The 18,212-nt window shown below is 35.5% G+C and overlaps 3 protein-coding genes and 1 long non-coding RNA gene across 4 annotated transcripts; all 4 read right to left on the bottom strand.

Annotated features, from left to right (window-relative positions):
- Nucleotides 1–806: 806 nt before the first annotated feature.
- LOC127878489 (sushi, von Willebrand factor type A, EGF and pentraxin domain-containing protein 1-like) lies at nt 807–4,483 on the bottom strand. The gene is made up of 9 exons (XM_052425016.1): nt 4,317–4,483; nt 4,060–4,233; nt 3,756–3,929; nt 3,191–3,364; nt 2,747–2,926; nt 2,327–2,500; nt 1,762–1,935; nt 1,427–1,600; nt 807–991 (listed from the first exon to the last, which is right to left on the bottom strand). The coding sequence occupies exons 3-9, from the start codon at nt 3,814–3,816 to the stop codon at nt 807–809; spliced, it is 1,122 nt and encodes a 373-aa protein (XP_052280976.1). The 5' UTR covers nt 3,817–3,929; nt 4,060–4,233; nt 4,317–4,483.
- LOC127878074 (sushi, von Willebrand factor type A, EGF and pentraxin domain-containing protein 1-like) lies at nt 4,356–5,503 on the bottom strand. Its single transcript, XM_052424489.1, has 4 exons — nt 5,191–5,503; nt 4,892–5,065; nt 4,619–4,794; nt 4,356–4,489 (listed from the first exon to the last, which is right to left on the bottom strand). The coding sequence occupies exons 1-3, from the start codon at nt 5,327–5,329 to the stop codon at nt 4,622–4,624; spliced, it is 486 nt and encodes a 161-aa protein (XP_052280449.1). The 5' UTR covers nt 5,330–5,503; the 3' UTR covers nt 4,356–4,489; nt 4,619–4,621.
- Nucleotides 5,504–6,988: 1,485 nt separating this feature from the next.
- Nucleotides 6,989–8,693, bottom strand: LOC127878488 (CUB and sushi domain-containing protein 1-like). The gene is made up of 5 exons (XM_052425015.1): nt 8,558–8,693; nt 8,232–8,405; nt 7,765–7,938; nt 7,349–7,528; nt 6,989–7,230 (listed from the first exon to the last, which is right to left on the bottom strand). The coding sequence occupies exons 2-5, from the start codon at nt 8,290–8,292 to the stop codon at nt 6,989–6,991; spliced, it is 657 nt and encodes a 218-aa protein (XP_052280975.1). The 5' UTR covers nt 8,293–8,405; nt 8,558–8,693.
- Nucleotides 8,694–9,203: 510 nt separating this feature from the next.
- Nucleotides 9,204–9,862, bottom strand: LOC127878077 (uncharacterized). Its single transcript, XR_008048731.1, has 3 exons — nt 9,704–9,862; nt 9,391–9,564; nt 9,204–9,296 (listed from the first exon to the last, which is right to left on the bottom strand). It is a non-coding gene; the product is annotated as an uncharacterized LOC127878077 (long non-coding RNA).
- Between the last annotated feature and the right edge of the window lie 8,350 nt (nt 9,863–18,212).

Raw genomic sequence — 18,212 nt, 5'->3', positions numbered from 1 at the left:
ATTAACGCTGAATATGAAAATTGTAGATACACATGTATACCCTTTATTTCACATTTAGGCGTTGGGTTGTTCCAAGTTTTGTTTGCTTGGCAGTAAGTGTACATTTCGCCAACAAGCGTGTATCCCGTGTCACACGTGAATACCGCCACGCCTCCAAACTGTCTGTTGTTTCCGTTAGCCTGACCATTAATCGGCAAAACAAGTGGAAAGCAATCTAGACAAAATACAAACAAAGATCTGCTGTGATATTTCATTTGGGTGTACAGTGAGTTTTATCCATATGAAATCAAATTTGAAATAGTGTTTACCGCAATTAAGGTATGAATAAACAAACACAAAACCAAACATTTTAAGCCTTGGTACTTTAAGGATTAGAATGCTGACTCGAAGGCAAACCTGTGATGACGCAGACTGGTTGATCGCCGATCCACATCCCGCTTGCATTGCAATGTCTGGTAGTCGCGCCGTTCAGGTCATATACGTCGCTGTAACTGTAGTTCGCTATTTCGCAAAATGTAGTCTTGAAAAACGTTACAACACCGTGGTCGATATCAGCCAGTGGCTCACAATCAAACCAATCAATTAAACAAACACGCACTTTTTACTGTAAGACTCTTACAAATCATATATGTTGACAACATTTTAAATTATAATGTGGTCCCAATTATAATGTTTGAAGGTTGTAATTCGGAAATAGGACTTTCAATATTTGCATGAGCGATTTTTCAGCAGGTTAAATAGAAAATAATGTAATAGTTTACAAAATTAACGTACATTTGATTGAAGCATGCAGAGCGCATACGCATTTACTGTTTACCTTTAATTGTGCAAACCGGAGAGCTGTAGCTCCAATTGCCCATGTAATCGCATTGGCCAATGGTCTTTGACGAGATGTCGTATCCAGTGTTACATTTTACATCAATTTGACTCCCGAATATCGTGTTGTTGTTGACTGCGTATCCGTGCTTTGGAGTCGATGGCCGACCGCAGTCTTATCATAGAAATATATGGTATGATCACCATATATCAACACATTAATAACATATACAGGTCATCATATTTTAGAGAAGCATATTAATACAATATACAGGCAAACATATTTGTATACAATACACCGATATACTTATGCTTAATATAAATATGTAAAGTACACTTATATCTAGCGATAATTTGTTATTAATTCAGTATGGTTAATATACACGTTTAAAATACATTTCGGTGTTGGATTTATCCATCTTATACCTTCTTGGCAAACAGAAAATCATTTTCTGGTAAATATGAAAACGATTATTTATTAAATTGTATTCATGAATTACAAACGTATATTCACCACAACGAAAATAGGATAAAACATTGTATTAATTCGTCGTATTACCGAACATAAATGTTAATTATTGTTATACAAACGCACAAACGAACTATGAACCTTTTATACGGCAATAAATGTTTGAGTCATTCCAAATGCCATCTTGCGAACAGAAAACCAACTTGCTCCCAACAATATCGAACCCCTCGAGACAGGCGATGTGAGCCTGTGATAGGTAGTTCGTCGAATTGAGCACCGTTAAACTGTTCAGCACATGCACTGGACTCCCACAATCTGTAACAATAAAATGGTGTGCGGTTTAAACTTTATGTTAATATTAACATTAACATATGAACCAAGTGAGTATACGTTTGCAAAGTAATTTTAATAAAAATCGTGTGTTAGATATGTTGAGTTGAATAATAATATAACTAAGCTGGATGATTTACACAGACTTTTTATAACAAATGATGGTGTTTCTCCGGTCCACGTGGCGGCTGCTCCGCATGTCCTGGAAACATCTCCCACTAGAGTGTACCCAGCTAGACATCGGTATGTTACCATGGAGCCGAAATGAACCGAGATATAGTTGACGTTGCCATTGCTTGGCGCAACAGGGACCTGACATTCTGCAATACATTAACGCCGATAGACCTGGTGGCAAAAACCCGCCATAAAACGACAGCATACTGTTTCCTTTACGAACGTAAATGTTAACAAAGAAAACAAGATGATATATATTTTACTTTTACTTGACATACATGAGTGGTTCCATCCCAGTAGCCAGTTTCTTGACAAAATATGGAAGAATCCCCAACTAAAGTGTAACTTTCATAGCATGTAAATATTCCGAATGAAGCATAGGTCGTGCCATTTCCAGAAAAGCGGCCATTAGAAAGTCTTTCAATGGGACCACAATATCAAAATAATTATTGCAAATTACATTACAGAGTTAAAAAAACAATTTGTTTGCAGTAATTTGCATGGTAAGGATATGTTAATATGTCAAAACTAAATAACCTTTTATGGTGCAGGAATGAGACACATATGACCATTGCTCGAATGTTGTGCAAGTCACAGTTTCGGGACCGGCCAGTTCGTAACCCACATCACAAGACACAGAAGCCTGCGCGCCATACAGGGTGGAGTTAAAGACAACGTGTCCGTGTTGTGGAGTCAGGAGTGGTCCGCAGTCTGAAAAACACAGGGTCATTCAAAATATATACGGACTTATGTCGAGCATATGGCGTTTAAGAAGTAATGACATTCTAAAAATCTACATTTGTGTTTTTTCAAGATCAAATAACATTCAAGGTTTACAACTAAAAATTCAATCAAAACAGACACAACAAATTATAAACTTAATGTTCATTCATTGAATGCATTAGAAACATAATCAAACAAATAATTTATATATAATCGAAAATGCATCTGGTATACCAGTTAGCTTGCAGCTCGGATTCACGGATCCCCATGTCCCGTTCGCCAGACATTGGCGATTGTTCATGCCGTCAGGCACGATGTGGTAGCCCTCGTCACACACGAACAGAGCGTAGGAGCCGTATGTCGTCAAAGGGTGGATCACCTTTCCATTCAGTGGCGCAGGCAAACCGCCACAATCTATTGCGAAGGATTGGTTTGCTCATTAAATCGAACTACATGTATATAAATAAATTCGTTTTTAAGGAACTTTATTGTGCATGGAGTTTGTTTTTATTGTAACATCTATATAATTTATTGTATGTCTTATGTAATTCAGAATCAGGCAAAAATACTTATTTTATCTCTTGATATATTCATATAAGTCAAGTCATGTTTGAGTATTTGCGACCTTCGCTTATCATACAACCAATACTAAATGTAACGACTTTCAATAAAGATAACCTTTGATTTGACATGACGGTGGTATTCCGGACCATGTTCCATTCGCCTTACAAACTCTTGTCGCGTTACCAATTATGTCATATCCGGGTTCAGAGCTTTTATACGCGCGTTCCGTGTACGTCGTGTTGACGTACGAAACGTGACAACTGTTGGGGCTAATGAGCGGTCCGCAATCTGGAAAATCGAGTTTACTATTTGAATGACACTAAATATAAACATAATGAAAATTGCCTTGATGTAAATAAAAATAAATGCAATTTAGCATAGAAATCGATGAAGTTGAATGCATTGTTTAACCTTGTCGACATAACTCTTTATTGGGTCACGGACTCTATATACGCTCCGTGATTGGGTGCATTTAATCCAATACATATATAGGACGAAAATTGTTTGTTCAGACGTTTTCGTATTGAGTAAAAAATTAATACTAATAATTTGCCTTGTTTTATACAAGGATTTCTTAAATGTCAGCGATCTTTAGTGGAAATTGTCTTGTCTAAATGATAATTGCTATCTATGTATAAGTATATACAGCATGGAGGCATCTAAACAAACTTCTGTATACCTTTTATTTGGCAAAATATGCCGGGTGCACTCCAGTTGCCGTATTGAGTACACGTGGACATGCTGCCTCCAACCAGATCATATCCAGTGTTGCAGAAATACTGGCTTAACGCACTGTACGTGGTCAGATTGCCTGACACGTAATCATTGCTGGGAATATGTGGGGGACCGCAGTCTGTTATTTATAAAAATCACAAACGTGTTCAGAGATTGGGGAAATAGGATATCAGTATGATCACAATACAACATAGGGAATTTCGTATAGAGATATTTTCTTTCACACTTCATATCAACTATAAGCATACCCTTAATTTTGCAGACAGGCCCTTCATCGCTCCAGGATTTGTTGCCGAGACATTCACGTGTTGAAACACCAATCAGTTCAAAACCAATGTTGCATTCATACGTCGCAATTGATGCAAATGTGATATTGATGTATTTAACCTGTCCATTGGTTGGATGGATTAAATAGGAGCATTCTGAAACACCGATGTAAACATGAATCTTAAATAAAGCTTTACACGAATTCTACGCGCAAAATAGATCGTGCAAACACACCTACCACGTATTGTACACGAGGGTGCCGAAGCATTCCATCTGCCGTTGGCTTCACAGAAAAGAGCAAAGCTTCCAACAAGGTCGAAGCCATCATCACACGTGTAGATAATTAAGCTGCCAACACTGTTGGTCCGATAGTCGTCTCGCCATTTAGAGGAGGAGGTACGCTTCCGCAGTCTGTAAATGGTTCATTAATGTATGTGCATTGTGTAAAGTATTATTTGCAAAGCGCAACTACTTGTGCATTAATATGTGTTGTTATAGAAAAACAAACATAAATATGCATTTTTCATCGTAAATGTTTACTTTTTATTTGACAGTGTGTGTGTGTAGACTACTCCAGTTTCCAAATTCCAAACATTCTGACACGTTGTTTCCAATGAGATCAAAACCAGCATCGCACGTGTACATGACAGATGATCCAAAGGTTGTGGTGTTGAAAGTGGCAGTGTCATTCAGTGGGATAGGAGGTATTTGACAATCTGTAAATATATCATTTAGAAAACACTTAAAGTAAAAATACGGTGACTGTTTTTTCTAGCTTTTAAAGGAGATGGTAAATAGGCATTTTTTAAATACCTTTAATTTGACAAACGGGGGGTTGTCCATTCCATGTGGAATTGCTAAGGCAGCCACGTGTCCCATTGCCTACCATATCGTGTCCTCCGTTACACTGGTACAAAGCTACAGATCCGTATGTAGAACTTGCATAAACAACAGTGCCACTGGCTGGTGCGAGCAAGGATCCACAATCTAAAGAAGTTAATACCCACATGTACATTTCACAATATGATTAATGGAAACCTGTAACTAACGTTATCTAATTAAACATGAATGAATTTCAAACGCTTTGTTCATTACTGATGGTATTCATGTACCTCTTATTCTACATGTTGGTTCTGTGCCATTCCATGTTCCATCTGCCTTGCAAACCAATCTTGCACTTCCAATCAGATCATAACCCTCGTCGCAAGTGAATTCAGACACGCTCAGGAAGGTTGTGGCTCTGATTGTCATATGTCCATTAACAGGGCGGGTTAGTGGTCCACAGTCTTCAAAAGGAAAAGGTCAGCAACTATTCGTTCGGAGTATATCATTCTAAAAAATGGACTTCCCTCTTAGTTTATGAAGGTAACTTCCAAGATTATACTTGGCTTGATCAATTGGCGTTTGTTGACAATAGTTCTTAAACGTAAAGTACATATTCTGCAACAAAAATGCAAGCAACACAATTGATTGTGAAAAAAAATGGGCTGCCAGTATCTTTAATCTTAATCATTTTTGCAGCCAGTTTCTACATAGAAACCTTTTTTTTTTTCAAGTGTGATAATTTTGCTGCACACCATATTGTTAAACGTATAGTTATTTTATGTGAATAAGATAATAACATAATTTTTATTGTAATTTTGTATTAAACGTATAACCAAGTGTGAAAATTGGATTAAACACCAACATGAAAATATCAAGGTCAAATTAAACTTAAAATTTCAACAAAGATGGCGGCCCTCAATTTGTGTTTCTTCGTGAACGCGACCGGTTTGCTGAGAAAAAGCCGCAAAAAGCAGAATGGTTGAGACATGAGGAGCTATACACCGAAATAGCTAAACGCATCGACTCCAGCTACATCAGAGTACTTAAAACGGTACGTACTGTGTGGCGTATCTATGTTGACAGTTTAAGTTACAAAGTTATTTTAATGTCTGGTTCAAACTGAAGGGACGCACAACGCACAAAATGGTAAATTGACGAACTAGTGCACAGATGACCGAACTTGCATCGTGAAAACACCGTCCCTTAAGGAACTTCGTCCTAATACAATACAGTTTGGACAGTTTATTGGACGTGCACTGCATAACCGACAACCTTCTGCCTTGCCTATTAAATCAACAAAGTGTCCTACATGCCTCGAAGAGTGGCACAGGTTCAATACATGCCCAAATGACTGGGTTTATAAGAAGTGTTATATGAATGGTAATATGCAAGCTGAATGTGATACGTACAAAGATACCTCGTGTGATAAAAATAACACTCACCCACAGACAGAGAAAACGTGAAATCCGAGGAAACCCCTATCAACAAGCAAGAATAAAAGGCATATAGCTTATCATTTTATAAAAAGATCCTGTGGTTGTGGAAATCTGATCTTAATAGTTTAATCATGATATTTTGGCATAACCGAACGCGTTGTGTTCTTATAGACAGGTAAGATTGCATCAGGGTGAGCGTTTTTTATAAAATAACATGATGAACAAGTGCACGGGCTAGTCGGAGATCAAGGGATATAATTCTGAACTAACTCTAATGCAAAATTAATGTTTTAAAATGTGTTTTAATTATTTGTTCAACCCGTTTTAAAATGTTATCATGTGTTCGAGTTTGATTATTACAAATGAAATAAAGATCACGTCAACCAGTTAAAATGTAACGCAATAATTATCCAGCCTTAATATGCTATCTCTAAGAAAGTTAGGTCACAAGATTTAAGGACACATACACGAGAGTGACCAATCAAAAAAACGTGTCGATTGTGTTACATCCAAAATTCATCTTCTCTTGTGCCGGCCAAACACTGTGGATATATGCTAAAATTAGGCACATATTTTTGTCATGATGTAGACTGTGATGGGTGGATCGACCGAATATAGGACAGTTGGACAAACACACGAAGTTTTACATTTACGGATACAAATACCTAACAAGTTCACGTGATAAAATATACCACATAACGGAAATAATTTGCCTACTCTTTAAACGGCAAGTTGTGTTTGTGATTGTCCATGTTGCACTTTCGTGACAGCAGACGTTCGTTCGCCCAATGATGTCATATCCGGTGTTACACGAGTAAGCAGCGCAGTTGTCCATCAGAGTGCCGTTATGTGTTACCTTTCCGTTAACCGGCGATGTGAGATTACCGCAGTCTGCAAGCAAAGGATTTAACCGAGGGCATTTTGGAAATTTTAAAACTGTAGTTTGTGTATGAATAACGCAATATAAATAAGAATTAAATGATAAAGCCATGCAATGAATCCAACATACCGGTAAGTTGACAAGAAGGGCTCGCAGATGCCCATGTACCATCAGCCTGACAAAACCTCGTGATCATGAAGGACGGCATAATGTGGTAGCCTCTGTTACATATAAACAGTGCGAACGCGCCGTATGTTGTAAATGGTTGATACACATAGCCATTTTGTGGCGACGGAAGTTGACCACAATCTGTAATCAGTATAATTTGTTTATGATATCTGTTCAGCAAATGATTTTGCTGTTATTATATTTGTATGGTATCACTTTATCACACATGTACCGAACAGGCGTTGCCATTTTCAAAAAAATAATATTGATATAAGATCGTTCAAGCATGTTATTCTACAGCATCATTTTTACCACTTCATAAGATTATTTCCACCATTAAAATATTGTAAATATATAAGTAATACGTGAAGATGAACCTTTGATACGGCATGACGGTGGCGATCCAGACCATGTTCCATTCGCCTGGCAACCCCGTGTCGCGTTACCAATCATGTCATATCCGGTAGCACAGAAATAGAAGGCAAGTTCTGTGTACGTCGTGTTGACGTATGAGACGTTACCGTTAGTAAGACCTGTTAGCGGCCCACAGTCTTGAAAACGAAGTATACAATCATTGACAAAAACTAGTTATATTATTCAAATCACGGAAATACCAATAAATGTCATCAATCGGGTTGAGCCTTTAATACACATTTTATTTTCCCGCGCTTTTAAAATGATTGCATATACATTAAAAATCAAGTTTTGTACGGAAATACAACTCAGAATATGCCTCATAACATGCGCATCAACATCACTATTATGTTAATTTCAACTTGAAATAAACACGCAATATAAAACGCAGTAAACGAACAGCACTGTCAATGTTATTTTAAGAAACAACCTTTTATTTGGCAAAATATGTCGGGTGCACTCCAGTTGCCGTATTGAGTACACGTGGACATGCTACCTCCAACCAGATCATATCCAGTGTTACAGGAATACTGGCTTAACGCACCGTACGTGGTCAGATTACCTGACACGGAACCGTGGCTGGGAATATTCGGGGGACCGCAGTCTGTATAGAAGAGTTTCGTGTGTTACCAATATTAAGTTATAGTCAGATATGAGTTATACGGTACGAAAGACGTACATCTTTATAGTTTAAATGCCGTTTACAAAAGAATTTAAGGTACGGACTATAAAATTTGCACAAATGTTTCCCTATACCTTTAATTTTGCCGAAAGGGTTTTCTTGGCTCCTTGATCTGTTATTGAGACATTCACGTGTTGAAACACCAATCAGATCAAAACCAAATATTGCATGTATACGTCGCCACGGATCTGTAAGTTATACTTGTATACGTCATATTTCCATCCGGTGGGTTGCTTCAGTGAGAGCATTCTGAAAAGAAAACAATAAGAAGGCTATATGCTCTTAAGTGATAAGAAAGTAATGTGTCCAGATTCTTGCAAATACACATACCACGTATTTTACATGTGGGTACCGAAGCATTCCATCTGCCGTTAGCTTCACAGTGAAGAACAGAGCTTCCCATGAGGTCGTAGCCAACGACACAGGAGTAGGTTGCTGTGCTGCCAAACACTGTGGGACCGATAGTCGACATGCCATTCAGTGGAGGAGGTAAGCTTCCGCAGTCTGTAAATGGTTCATTAACATATGCTTATTGTGTTTCTTGTCAATGGATTCAACCAGCGAGAGGTGAATTGTTTGGTACATATGGAAATGTATAAACAAACGCTATAATTGCTGTACTAAAGAATGAGTGTGTACTTTTGATTCGACACCATGTGTGTGGACTGCTCCAGTTCCCGAATTCCAAACATTCTGACACGTTGTTTCCGATGAGGTCGAACCCTGCATCGCATGTGTACAGGACAGTTGATCTAAACGTTGTGTTGCTGAAAGCGGCAGTACCGTTTAGTAGAATCGGAGGTATTCGGCAATCTGCAAATATTTAATACAGATGGATCAAGATTTAAAAAAAACACTGTTTAGCTCTTTGTTGAGTTAAAGATTATATAAGACATGTTTTCAATACCTTTAATTTGACAAACGGGGGGTTGTCCACTCCATGTGGCATCGCCCAAGCAGTCACGTGTTCCATTGCCGACCATATCGTATCCTGTGTTACAATCGTACCTTGCTATGGACTGGTATATAGAACTTGTGTACGCAACACTTCCTCTTTCTGGTGCAAGCAAGGATCCACAGTCTGAAGCAAGAATAATGATGTACGAAGTATGTAATATAATGACGAAAAAGAAGCAAACAAAAACACTTATCTTCACAATCAAGATCAATTTACGAAAGACACGTCTCCTCCGACATGAGATGTGTGTGCGTACGTTTACCTCTGATTTGACAGACTGGTTCTGAAGCATTCCATGTCCCATTAGCCTGACACAACAATATCTGACTTCCTATAAGACTATAACCAAGATTGCACGAGAATATGGTCGTTCCTTGGTAAGTTGTTGCATTGACTGTCATCCGTCCATTGGCGGGCTGGTTCGGTGTTCCACAGTCTGGAAAATTGTCTTCGCAAAATGAAGACCTCCAAAACTCATAGGACAAGTGGCTTCGTAAGTATATGTTTACTTTATTAACAAACTGTTTTATGATCAAGTTTACTTGGATATTGTTATATTGGCAAATTACTTCATCAGTTTTCATTTCCTCTGATGTGTAAAATGGTTTTGATAGCAATACAGGGTTATGTGTAAAAAATAATTTTACATCTAAATTTATAGATATCGGCGCAATAATTGCTTGATTCGTTATTCGAAATTTCTTCATAACAAGTTTTTACACATAATCAGAACAGCAAAATAATCATCATACCTTTAAGAGAACAAGAAGTTTTGGAACTGGTCCATGTACCATTTTGCTGACAGCAGACGACTTCACTTCCAATGACGTCATACCCTGTATGATATGAGTATACGGCGCAGTTGTCCAGTAGAGTGAAGTTGAAGCTCACTGAGCCATGTGTGGGTGACGTCAAGTTACCACAGTCTAACAGTGGAAATGAAATAAAATAAGTAAGGGAGAACAAGACGCTCGGTTGTTGTACGATTTTAAGCGTTGCTAGCCAACCAGTTTGTATTTGGTACTTGATCGAGTTTAAGTGCCATCTTTAAGTGAAAATGACGTCATTGGCAATTTCAAAATGTCTACCGCGCATTGTACACTTAAAGTTAGCATGATGTTGTTTTTATTACATTGCCAAATTCAAACATTTGATTATATATATATTTATTTGTTTATCTATGTATAGTCCCCGACTTTTAACGATATTTATTGAAATATGTAACATGGTTCACGGCATGGTTAAACGGTATGTAACAATTACACGTTTAGACTTCTTTACTCCTTATATATTCGTTATCGGATAAAAATGAAAGCTTCATCAGTACATGCACAGATGATGTCACATAAAAAAACGTCCTAACTGGAGTACTTGTCCATTAGAAATAACACTCACAAACATTCAAAGCACATACTTGAGTAAATGGTACTATCTTAATAAAAATCGTACTATATTATGCAATGTTTACGCGTTAAGGGTTTGTCATAAATAGGTTACAACACGACTTTGGTGTAGACTAACCAATAGACACTACTTATAACGGAATACTACCAAAAATTTGCATGTAGGGATCAATGGCACCCCATGGCCAATCAATAACCCATGATTATCACATGCCTTATATTGTATAAAGTATCAAAATTGCGATGATATATTTCTGATATGGATTTGAAAAGGTCGGGCAAACCCGGCAAAGTATATTACATATAAGAAGTACCGATATCGTTTGTCTACCTAATGTTTAGCCAGGTATGGATATTTGGCACACACTATAACAACGTGATAATCACATCTATACACAGCAAATTGTACAAACTTTATAAATGAAATATTAAAAAGTAAATGACAGAAAAATATCTTCCGCAATTGTGTTTCAACATAAATTTTAATCACCCGACATACTTTTAAAGATGTAAAAAATGTAATTACATTTTTGCCAAAGTTTACAAATATAACTTATGTTTACATGCATTATTTACATTTATTAGATATTGATTAATAATGCTTTACAAAGCAATTATTTTCATGCAGTAAATTCTAATGCATGGTAAGCATTCAGGTTTGTTATGTAATGGCAAGGTTACAACACTGCCATGGTGTGCAATCGGCGCACCTTAGTAGGCATTGGCCTTAGCCGTGTAATAAAATATGTGTAGTTTCCGTTATTACTTTGGTAAAACATATCTAACATACCCCGTTTACCCTGATATCTTGCACAAAGCATACAAGAATGCCTTCGGGCACGCATACATGTAACACCAATCGAAGTCATCAAATTATGAAATATGTATAACGTTTTTAATCGATAGGTTACCTACTAAGTGTATTATTGACATAGTATCTACATAAATACTAATAGATAGCGTGGAATATTGGTTGCGCGTAAGCTTTTAGCCCCAAGGCGTTCCAGGTTCGAATCCCGATGAAGGCTTAAATTTGTATATCCCTTCAATCCCCTTTTTATTCCCCTTTTAAAAAATATATTTTCAAACGTATGACAATATGTGAAAATGTCTTATTAAATCATAGTAAAAACATATTTTGCACAATTATACAAAAAAGAAATACCGAGAGCAGCACACGAAGGTGTTGAATCATTCCATGTGCCAGTTTCAGAGCAAGCTACTTGCGCCGATCCATTCAAGCTGTAACCACCATTGCACTCAAAGTATGCATGTTATCCATACACTGAGGAGTTTATATTAAGCGTGCCGTGATCAGGCGCAATAATTTTACCACATTCTAAAATTAAAATTATTCCGAGTTTAATAATAACTAAAAGCTAACATACATTTAGTGCATGGCTTATGTATGTCTAACTATAAGATAGTGCATATACATTGTAGTAAAAGCCTGTCCTTCTAATTAGACCAGTGTTTAAGACTCGTACGCATACACCTTAGGGAAGAGTAACCACTGCATATCTCATCTCATTACAATTATTCAAATGACGAAATGAGCGGACGTTCTTACAGTTTGGTATATACACTGCACAATCACTCAACAATTTTAATAAATTAATCTATGTCCTTAAAAATAAATCAACAACAAAATATTATAATAAAACAACAATGATATATGTTAAAACCTAGTCTACAAATTTAAATCTGTGCATATACTTGTGTAATTGTATTGTTTGCAACACTTTATAGCCTGCGATGCTACAGCCGGGGGACGGATGGCTCCAAGAACCATTAGCCATACATGTCACCAAGTCTGTACCCGAAATGACGTAACCCTTTTGACATGTATATATGGCTTCCGCTCCAAAAGTGGTCTCTTTGAAGAATACTTCGCCGTTTTCAAGATCAAATAGCCGTCCACAGTCTGAAATAAGGGAAAACGAAGTTGCTCTGTCAAACAACCCCACTACTGTACATGTTTCAATCTATAACAAATAACGTACCGTTTTCATATAGCACATAAGTGTTTCTTCAGAACAGTCCTCGAAAAAGATCGATTAATGACCTATACAAAAATTTACTTAAATTAGCAAATCAAAGCAGTTGGTGTGTTCTGCAGAATCACTAATACTCCTGCGTTTTTCGCTCCCGAAATCAGGCGAATTTATGACCTCCACTAATATTTACCGATTTTTAAATTTTGTCAGGTTCTTCGCAGGGTACACGTTCGTCAATAAAAAAAAAACAATATTAATTCTTCCTAAAATGTTAATCTTTTCTCAAGTTGTGAACATAAAATGTGTGCAAACTCCGTATTTAAAGTATAAGATTTAAGTTTTAAAACAATAATCATTACAAGGCAAGAACTGGCCCTGGTAAAAATTGTTCAAGCACATGCAAGAGATTTGTGGCCTCGTTGTAAATGTAAAAACAAAAACTAGAAAAAACAACAACTGGCATTTTGCTTAATACTGCGTTATGACTTTTGTTTAATTTCCTGTTTCAGATAATCTATATGATACAATTTTACAAGTGTTGAGCCTCAGACACCTTCCAACCGTATACAAGAAGAAATTATTACGAGTTATGAAGTCTTTATAGTGTGTTGCTTCTACCTTTGATACAATCTACCTTGGAATTTTAACTAAACATAAGACAAAATTCTATTGGATGCCAGTGAAATTGAATATAACCGAAGTAATAAATATATAATGACTAATTAATGTGATGAATTTGACCACTGTCAAATAATTAACAATTCTCAATACTCTTTATTGGATATGAATCGGTGAGACAAACTGTAAACGGTTTAGTAAAACATTATTGAACATGGGCAATAAGTAATATAATTTTCCTTATTTCCATCAAATGCCAGTCTTAATCTCAAATACCTGCTGCACAATTATTGCCCCTGACGAGCAGTCAAACTTTCAGTCAATACTATTGTCTCAAAGTCAGCTTAAATATTATACTGTATTTAACAAAGAATTTAGTTTCAAACCTACTCGAAATGCATAGATCATGAAAAATATCGAAGAGCATTGAGTAGATTCCGATTTTCTTTGCATGATTATAAACCAAAAAAAAGGAACATTTTATCATATTAATTAAAATGTTACACATTTTATTATAATCGTTTATAACATATATGATGTGGCAAATAAATGACAGCTAACACTGTTTAACATACGAAATTCAGTAATTTCATATGCTCATGGTTTATACTGCGTTATCACTTTTGTTGAATTTCCTGTTTTGGATAATCTATATGATACAATCTTAACAAGTGTTGTCCCTCAGACAACTTCCAACGTATACAAGCAGAACTTATTACGAGTTATGAAGACTTCACAGTGTATTGCTTGCAACTATGATACACTCTACTGAGGAATTTGAACTTATTTCCATCAGATGCCAGTCTTAATCTCAAGTACCTGCTTCACAATAATTGTCACTCACGAACAGTCATACGACCAGTTAATTTTATTGTCTCAGGGTCAGCTTTAAATATACTATTGTATTTAACAAAGAATTTAGTTTGAAACCTGCTTGAACTGTATAGATCATGAAAAATATTGAAGAGCATTGAGTAGATTCCGATTTTCTTCGCATCATTATAAACAGATAGAGGAACATTTAATTTTATTGATTAAAATGTTACAAATTATATTATCATCATGTATAACGCTTATGATGTGGAAGATAAATGACAAAAATTGATACTTTTTAGCCTACGAAATTCAGTAATTTCATAAGCTCATGGTAAATACTGCAACAATAATGATCAATTTAAACCAAAAACATTGATATAAGGTGTAAACATATTCGACATAAGTTATCCTAGTAATGCATAGGCTTCTGAACAAAAACTGAGTCTGCTTTCAAGCCACAGTACCTTATAAATAGTTTTCATCTCAGGTTTAACTTCATGCAGTCATTAGATTTCGATAAGGACCTTTTAGCTAGTATTGATAATATTTACAGTGTAAAACAGAAGGCATTTCAAGAAACTGTAAAACTGCGGACCATGCAAATGGCTACGTAGAACAACGTTAACTTATCAGAATCGTAAAATACCCATGGATGTCTTTGTTAAGAAACTGCAAGCTATCTGGTCTCTGGGATATTAGTTTTAAAAGTGGCCAATACATGCTTTGTCATTTGCATAAAGACTCGTTCTTATTATGCATATCATTTTTTATCATTTTGATACTGATGTTAACTCTGTACAAAGTTACAGATAGTCATGGGTATACATCGGTCATAGGTTTGTTCTTTTATTCGCGATCAAAGGATAAAATATTAAAAACTTTGAAAGCGTTGAGCAAGTCCTAAATATTGTTATTTTCAGCCATTTAATCTACAGCTTCTTTCTAACTAACATCATGTAATAGAGTGTTAAAGAATACTTTCCAGATGCTTTCATATTTTGGGAGCACCCTACTATACACTTTTTTATATGCATCGAGTATCTATCACACTATATCCAATCAAAACATATAAAGGAAATATCGCTAGAACCTGATGAAGAAATTAAACAGTTCCTATTTGCTGACGATGAAACTTATTTCTTAAATTACAGTATGGACTCATTTAATGATCTTATAGAGTCGCTAACCCTTTTTGGAATGGCATCGGGCCTTAAACTAAACAAAAGTAAATGCACTGTGCTACAAGTAGGTAAATTTTAAACAAAGTAATATTCATCTTAAAAAAAATCAAATTCAACTGGACATCAGATGAAGCAACAACGTTAGGAATAACCTTTACAAACAACGAAAATGAAACAATTCAAAAAAACATGCCTTTATTACGAAAATTTAAAAACTGTTTAAAATCATGGCAGCATCGTTAACTTACACTAATCAGAAAAAACACTGTGTTGAAAACGTTTGCACTTCCTAAATTAATTTATACACTAACAGTTCTCCCAAACCCACCAAATGATATTATTGAAGATATAAAATCTGAAATATTTAATTTCATATGGGACGGTAAACCTGATAAAATTAAGCGAACTCAATTAATTCAATCAGTAGAATATGGATGTATCAGACTAACGGATATAGATTCATTCCTGAATGCAATCAAATGCAGTTGGGTTAAAAGATATTTAGATAATGCCAAATACGAGTCAATGAAAATTATTCTACCAGAAAATTCTTTAAACATATTGTGACTCCTTACTTTTTGAATGTAATATCGATGAAATTTTAACCAAAAACATATTTCTATCGATTGTTCTATCGGCATGGTGTAAAGTACCTCATAATTTAGAAACAAAAATAAACAGTAAAATCATTCTATGGAACAATAAAGACATAACTTATAACAATAAAACGTTTTTCTATAAACATTGGTTCGAACGAAACATAAAATATGTAGATCAATTGTACGACTACAGAATAAACGACTTCTATTCTTTTGATAACTAATGCTACATATTCGGAATACCAACAAGTAATTTCCTGATGTACTACACATTGATCAAAAGTATACCAATACATATTAAAGCTGTTACCAATACAAATAACACACCATTAAGTTAAAAAACATTCGTAGAAAACATAATTGCAAAACAAAACAAAACGAAAAAAATATTTTACACACTTCAAATTAAAATCCCTGCCGAAATCTCTAAAGCTCGAACTAATCGGCAAAACCTTCTTGGAGAAAAATAATTCAAGTGGAAACAAATATTTGTCATGCCATATAAATCAACTACTGATAGCACACTGAGAAATGTTCAATATAAAACAACAACAAAACAAAACGAACACAATATACTACACACTTCAAATTAAATTCCCTGCCGAAATCTCTAAAGCTCAAACTAAATGGCAAAACCTTCTTGGAGAAATTTTTTTAAATTGGAAACCAATATTTGTCATGCCATATAAATCAACTACTGATAGCACACTGAGAAATTTTCAATATAAATACATTCAGAGAATCATAGCTACAAATAAATATCATTTTAAGTGCAACCTATCCAACACAAATCTATGTGATATGTGTAGTGAACATATTGAAACAATACAACACCTTTTCTGGGAGTTTAAACATATTCAATCTCTATGGAATCAATTGACAACCTTTCTAGAGAAACAACAATTAAATGTTAAACTATGTCTTAGACATCCGTTTAGGTGTAAATACCTTCAAAATACAAGAGGTTAACAACGCGGTGAATTACATAATTATATTAATGAAATAATGTATATTCAGCATGAAATACAGAAAACAAATACCTGCAATCAACTGTTTTATCAATTATTTAAAACTGAAGTTTCAAAATGAAAAAGAAATAACCCTAAACAATGATACACTTCAAATATTTGAACAAAAATGGAAAGACATAAAACTTTCATAAACAAGTCCAGTATGCTTTCTACCCACTTTATGCAATTCATCCTTATTCATAACTATTCTGTTGTTTTTCTTTTCTTTTCTTTTTAAAAAAAACACCTATCACAAACAACCAAAGAAAAATTTAAAATTAACCATTTTTTTAAATCTAAAGGAAACCACAAGGTCAAAAAAGTATATATATTAGCATATCTTGTATAACATGTCTGAACATTATTGCTGCTACATGGTATCACTTTGTTTTATGATCATATACATGTATACATTGTTTGTCTTATATCGAATAAAAAAAGAAATAAAGATAAACCTTTGATACGGCATGACGGTGGCGATCCAGACCATGTTCCATTCGCCTGACAAACACGAGCCGCGATACCAATCGTGTCATATCCGTGATCACAGATATATGAGGAAAGTTTTGCGAACGTCGTATTAACGTATGAGACGTGGCCGTTATTAGGACTTGTGAGCGGAACGAAGTATACGATGTACAATAAAAACAGCACACGAACAATGGACTCACGAAAGTAATAATAACCGTTTCGACAACAAACGCGACATTTTATTGATTTGTGTTATAATAGCCAAATCACGGATATACCAATTCTCATAAGGAATCATATTGATGATGCATTCGTACGCTGAAACTTTATTAAACCGTCAATACTTAGAAACAAATTGGGCATACAATTTAGGATAAGCCTTTTCTCATACGCATAGTAGGAACTATTATGTTAATTTGAACTGAAAAAAAACTCTATGCAACGCAATACAAGAACAACACTGTAGTCAAGTGATCAAAATCATTGTTCCAAAAAACAACCTTTTATTTGGCAAAATATGTCGGGTGCACTCCAGTTGCCGAATTGCGTACACGTTGACATGCTCACTCCAACAAGGTCATATCCAGTGTTAAAGGAATACTGACTGAACGCACGGTACATGGTCAGATTGCCTGACACGGAACCATGGCTGGGAATATGTGGGGGACCGCAGTCA

The sequence above is a fragment of the Dreissena polymorpha genome, chromosome 4 (genome assembly GCF_020536995.1).
Source record: "Dreissena polymorpha isolate Duluth1 chromosome 4, UMN_Dpol_1.0, whole genome shotgun sequence".
In the NCBI taxonomy this organism is placed as follows: domain Eukaryota; kingdom Metazoa; phylum Mollusca; class Bivalvia; order Myida; family Dreissenidae; genus Dreissena; species Dreissena polymorpha.
This window is presented reverse-complemented; position numbering and strand designations above follow the sequence as displayed.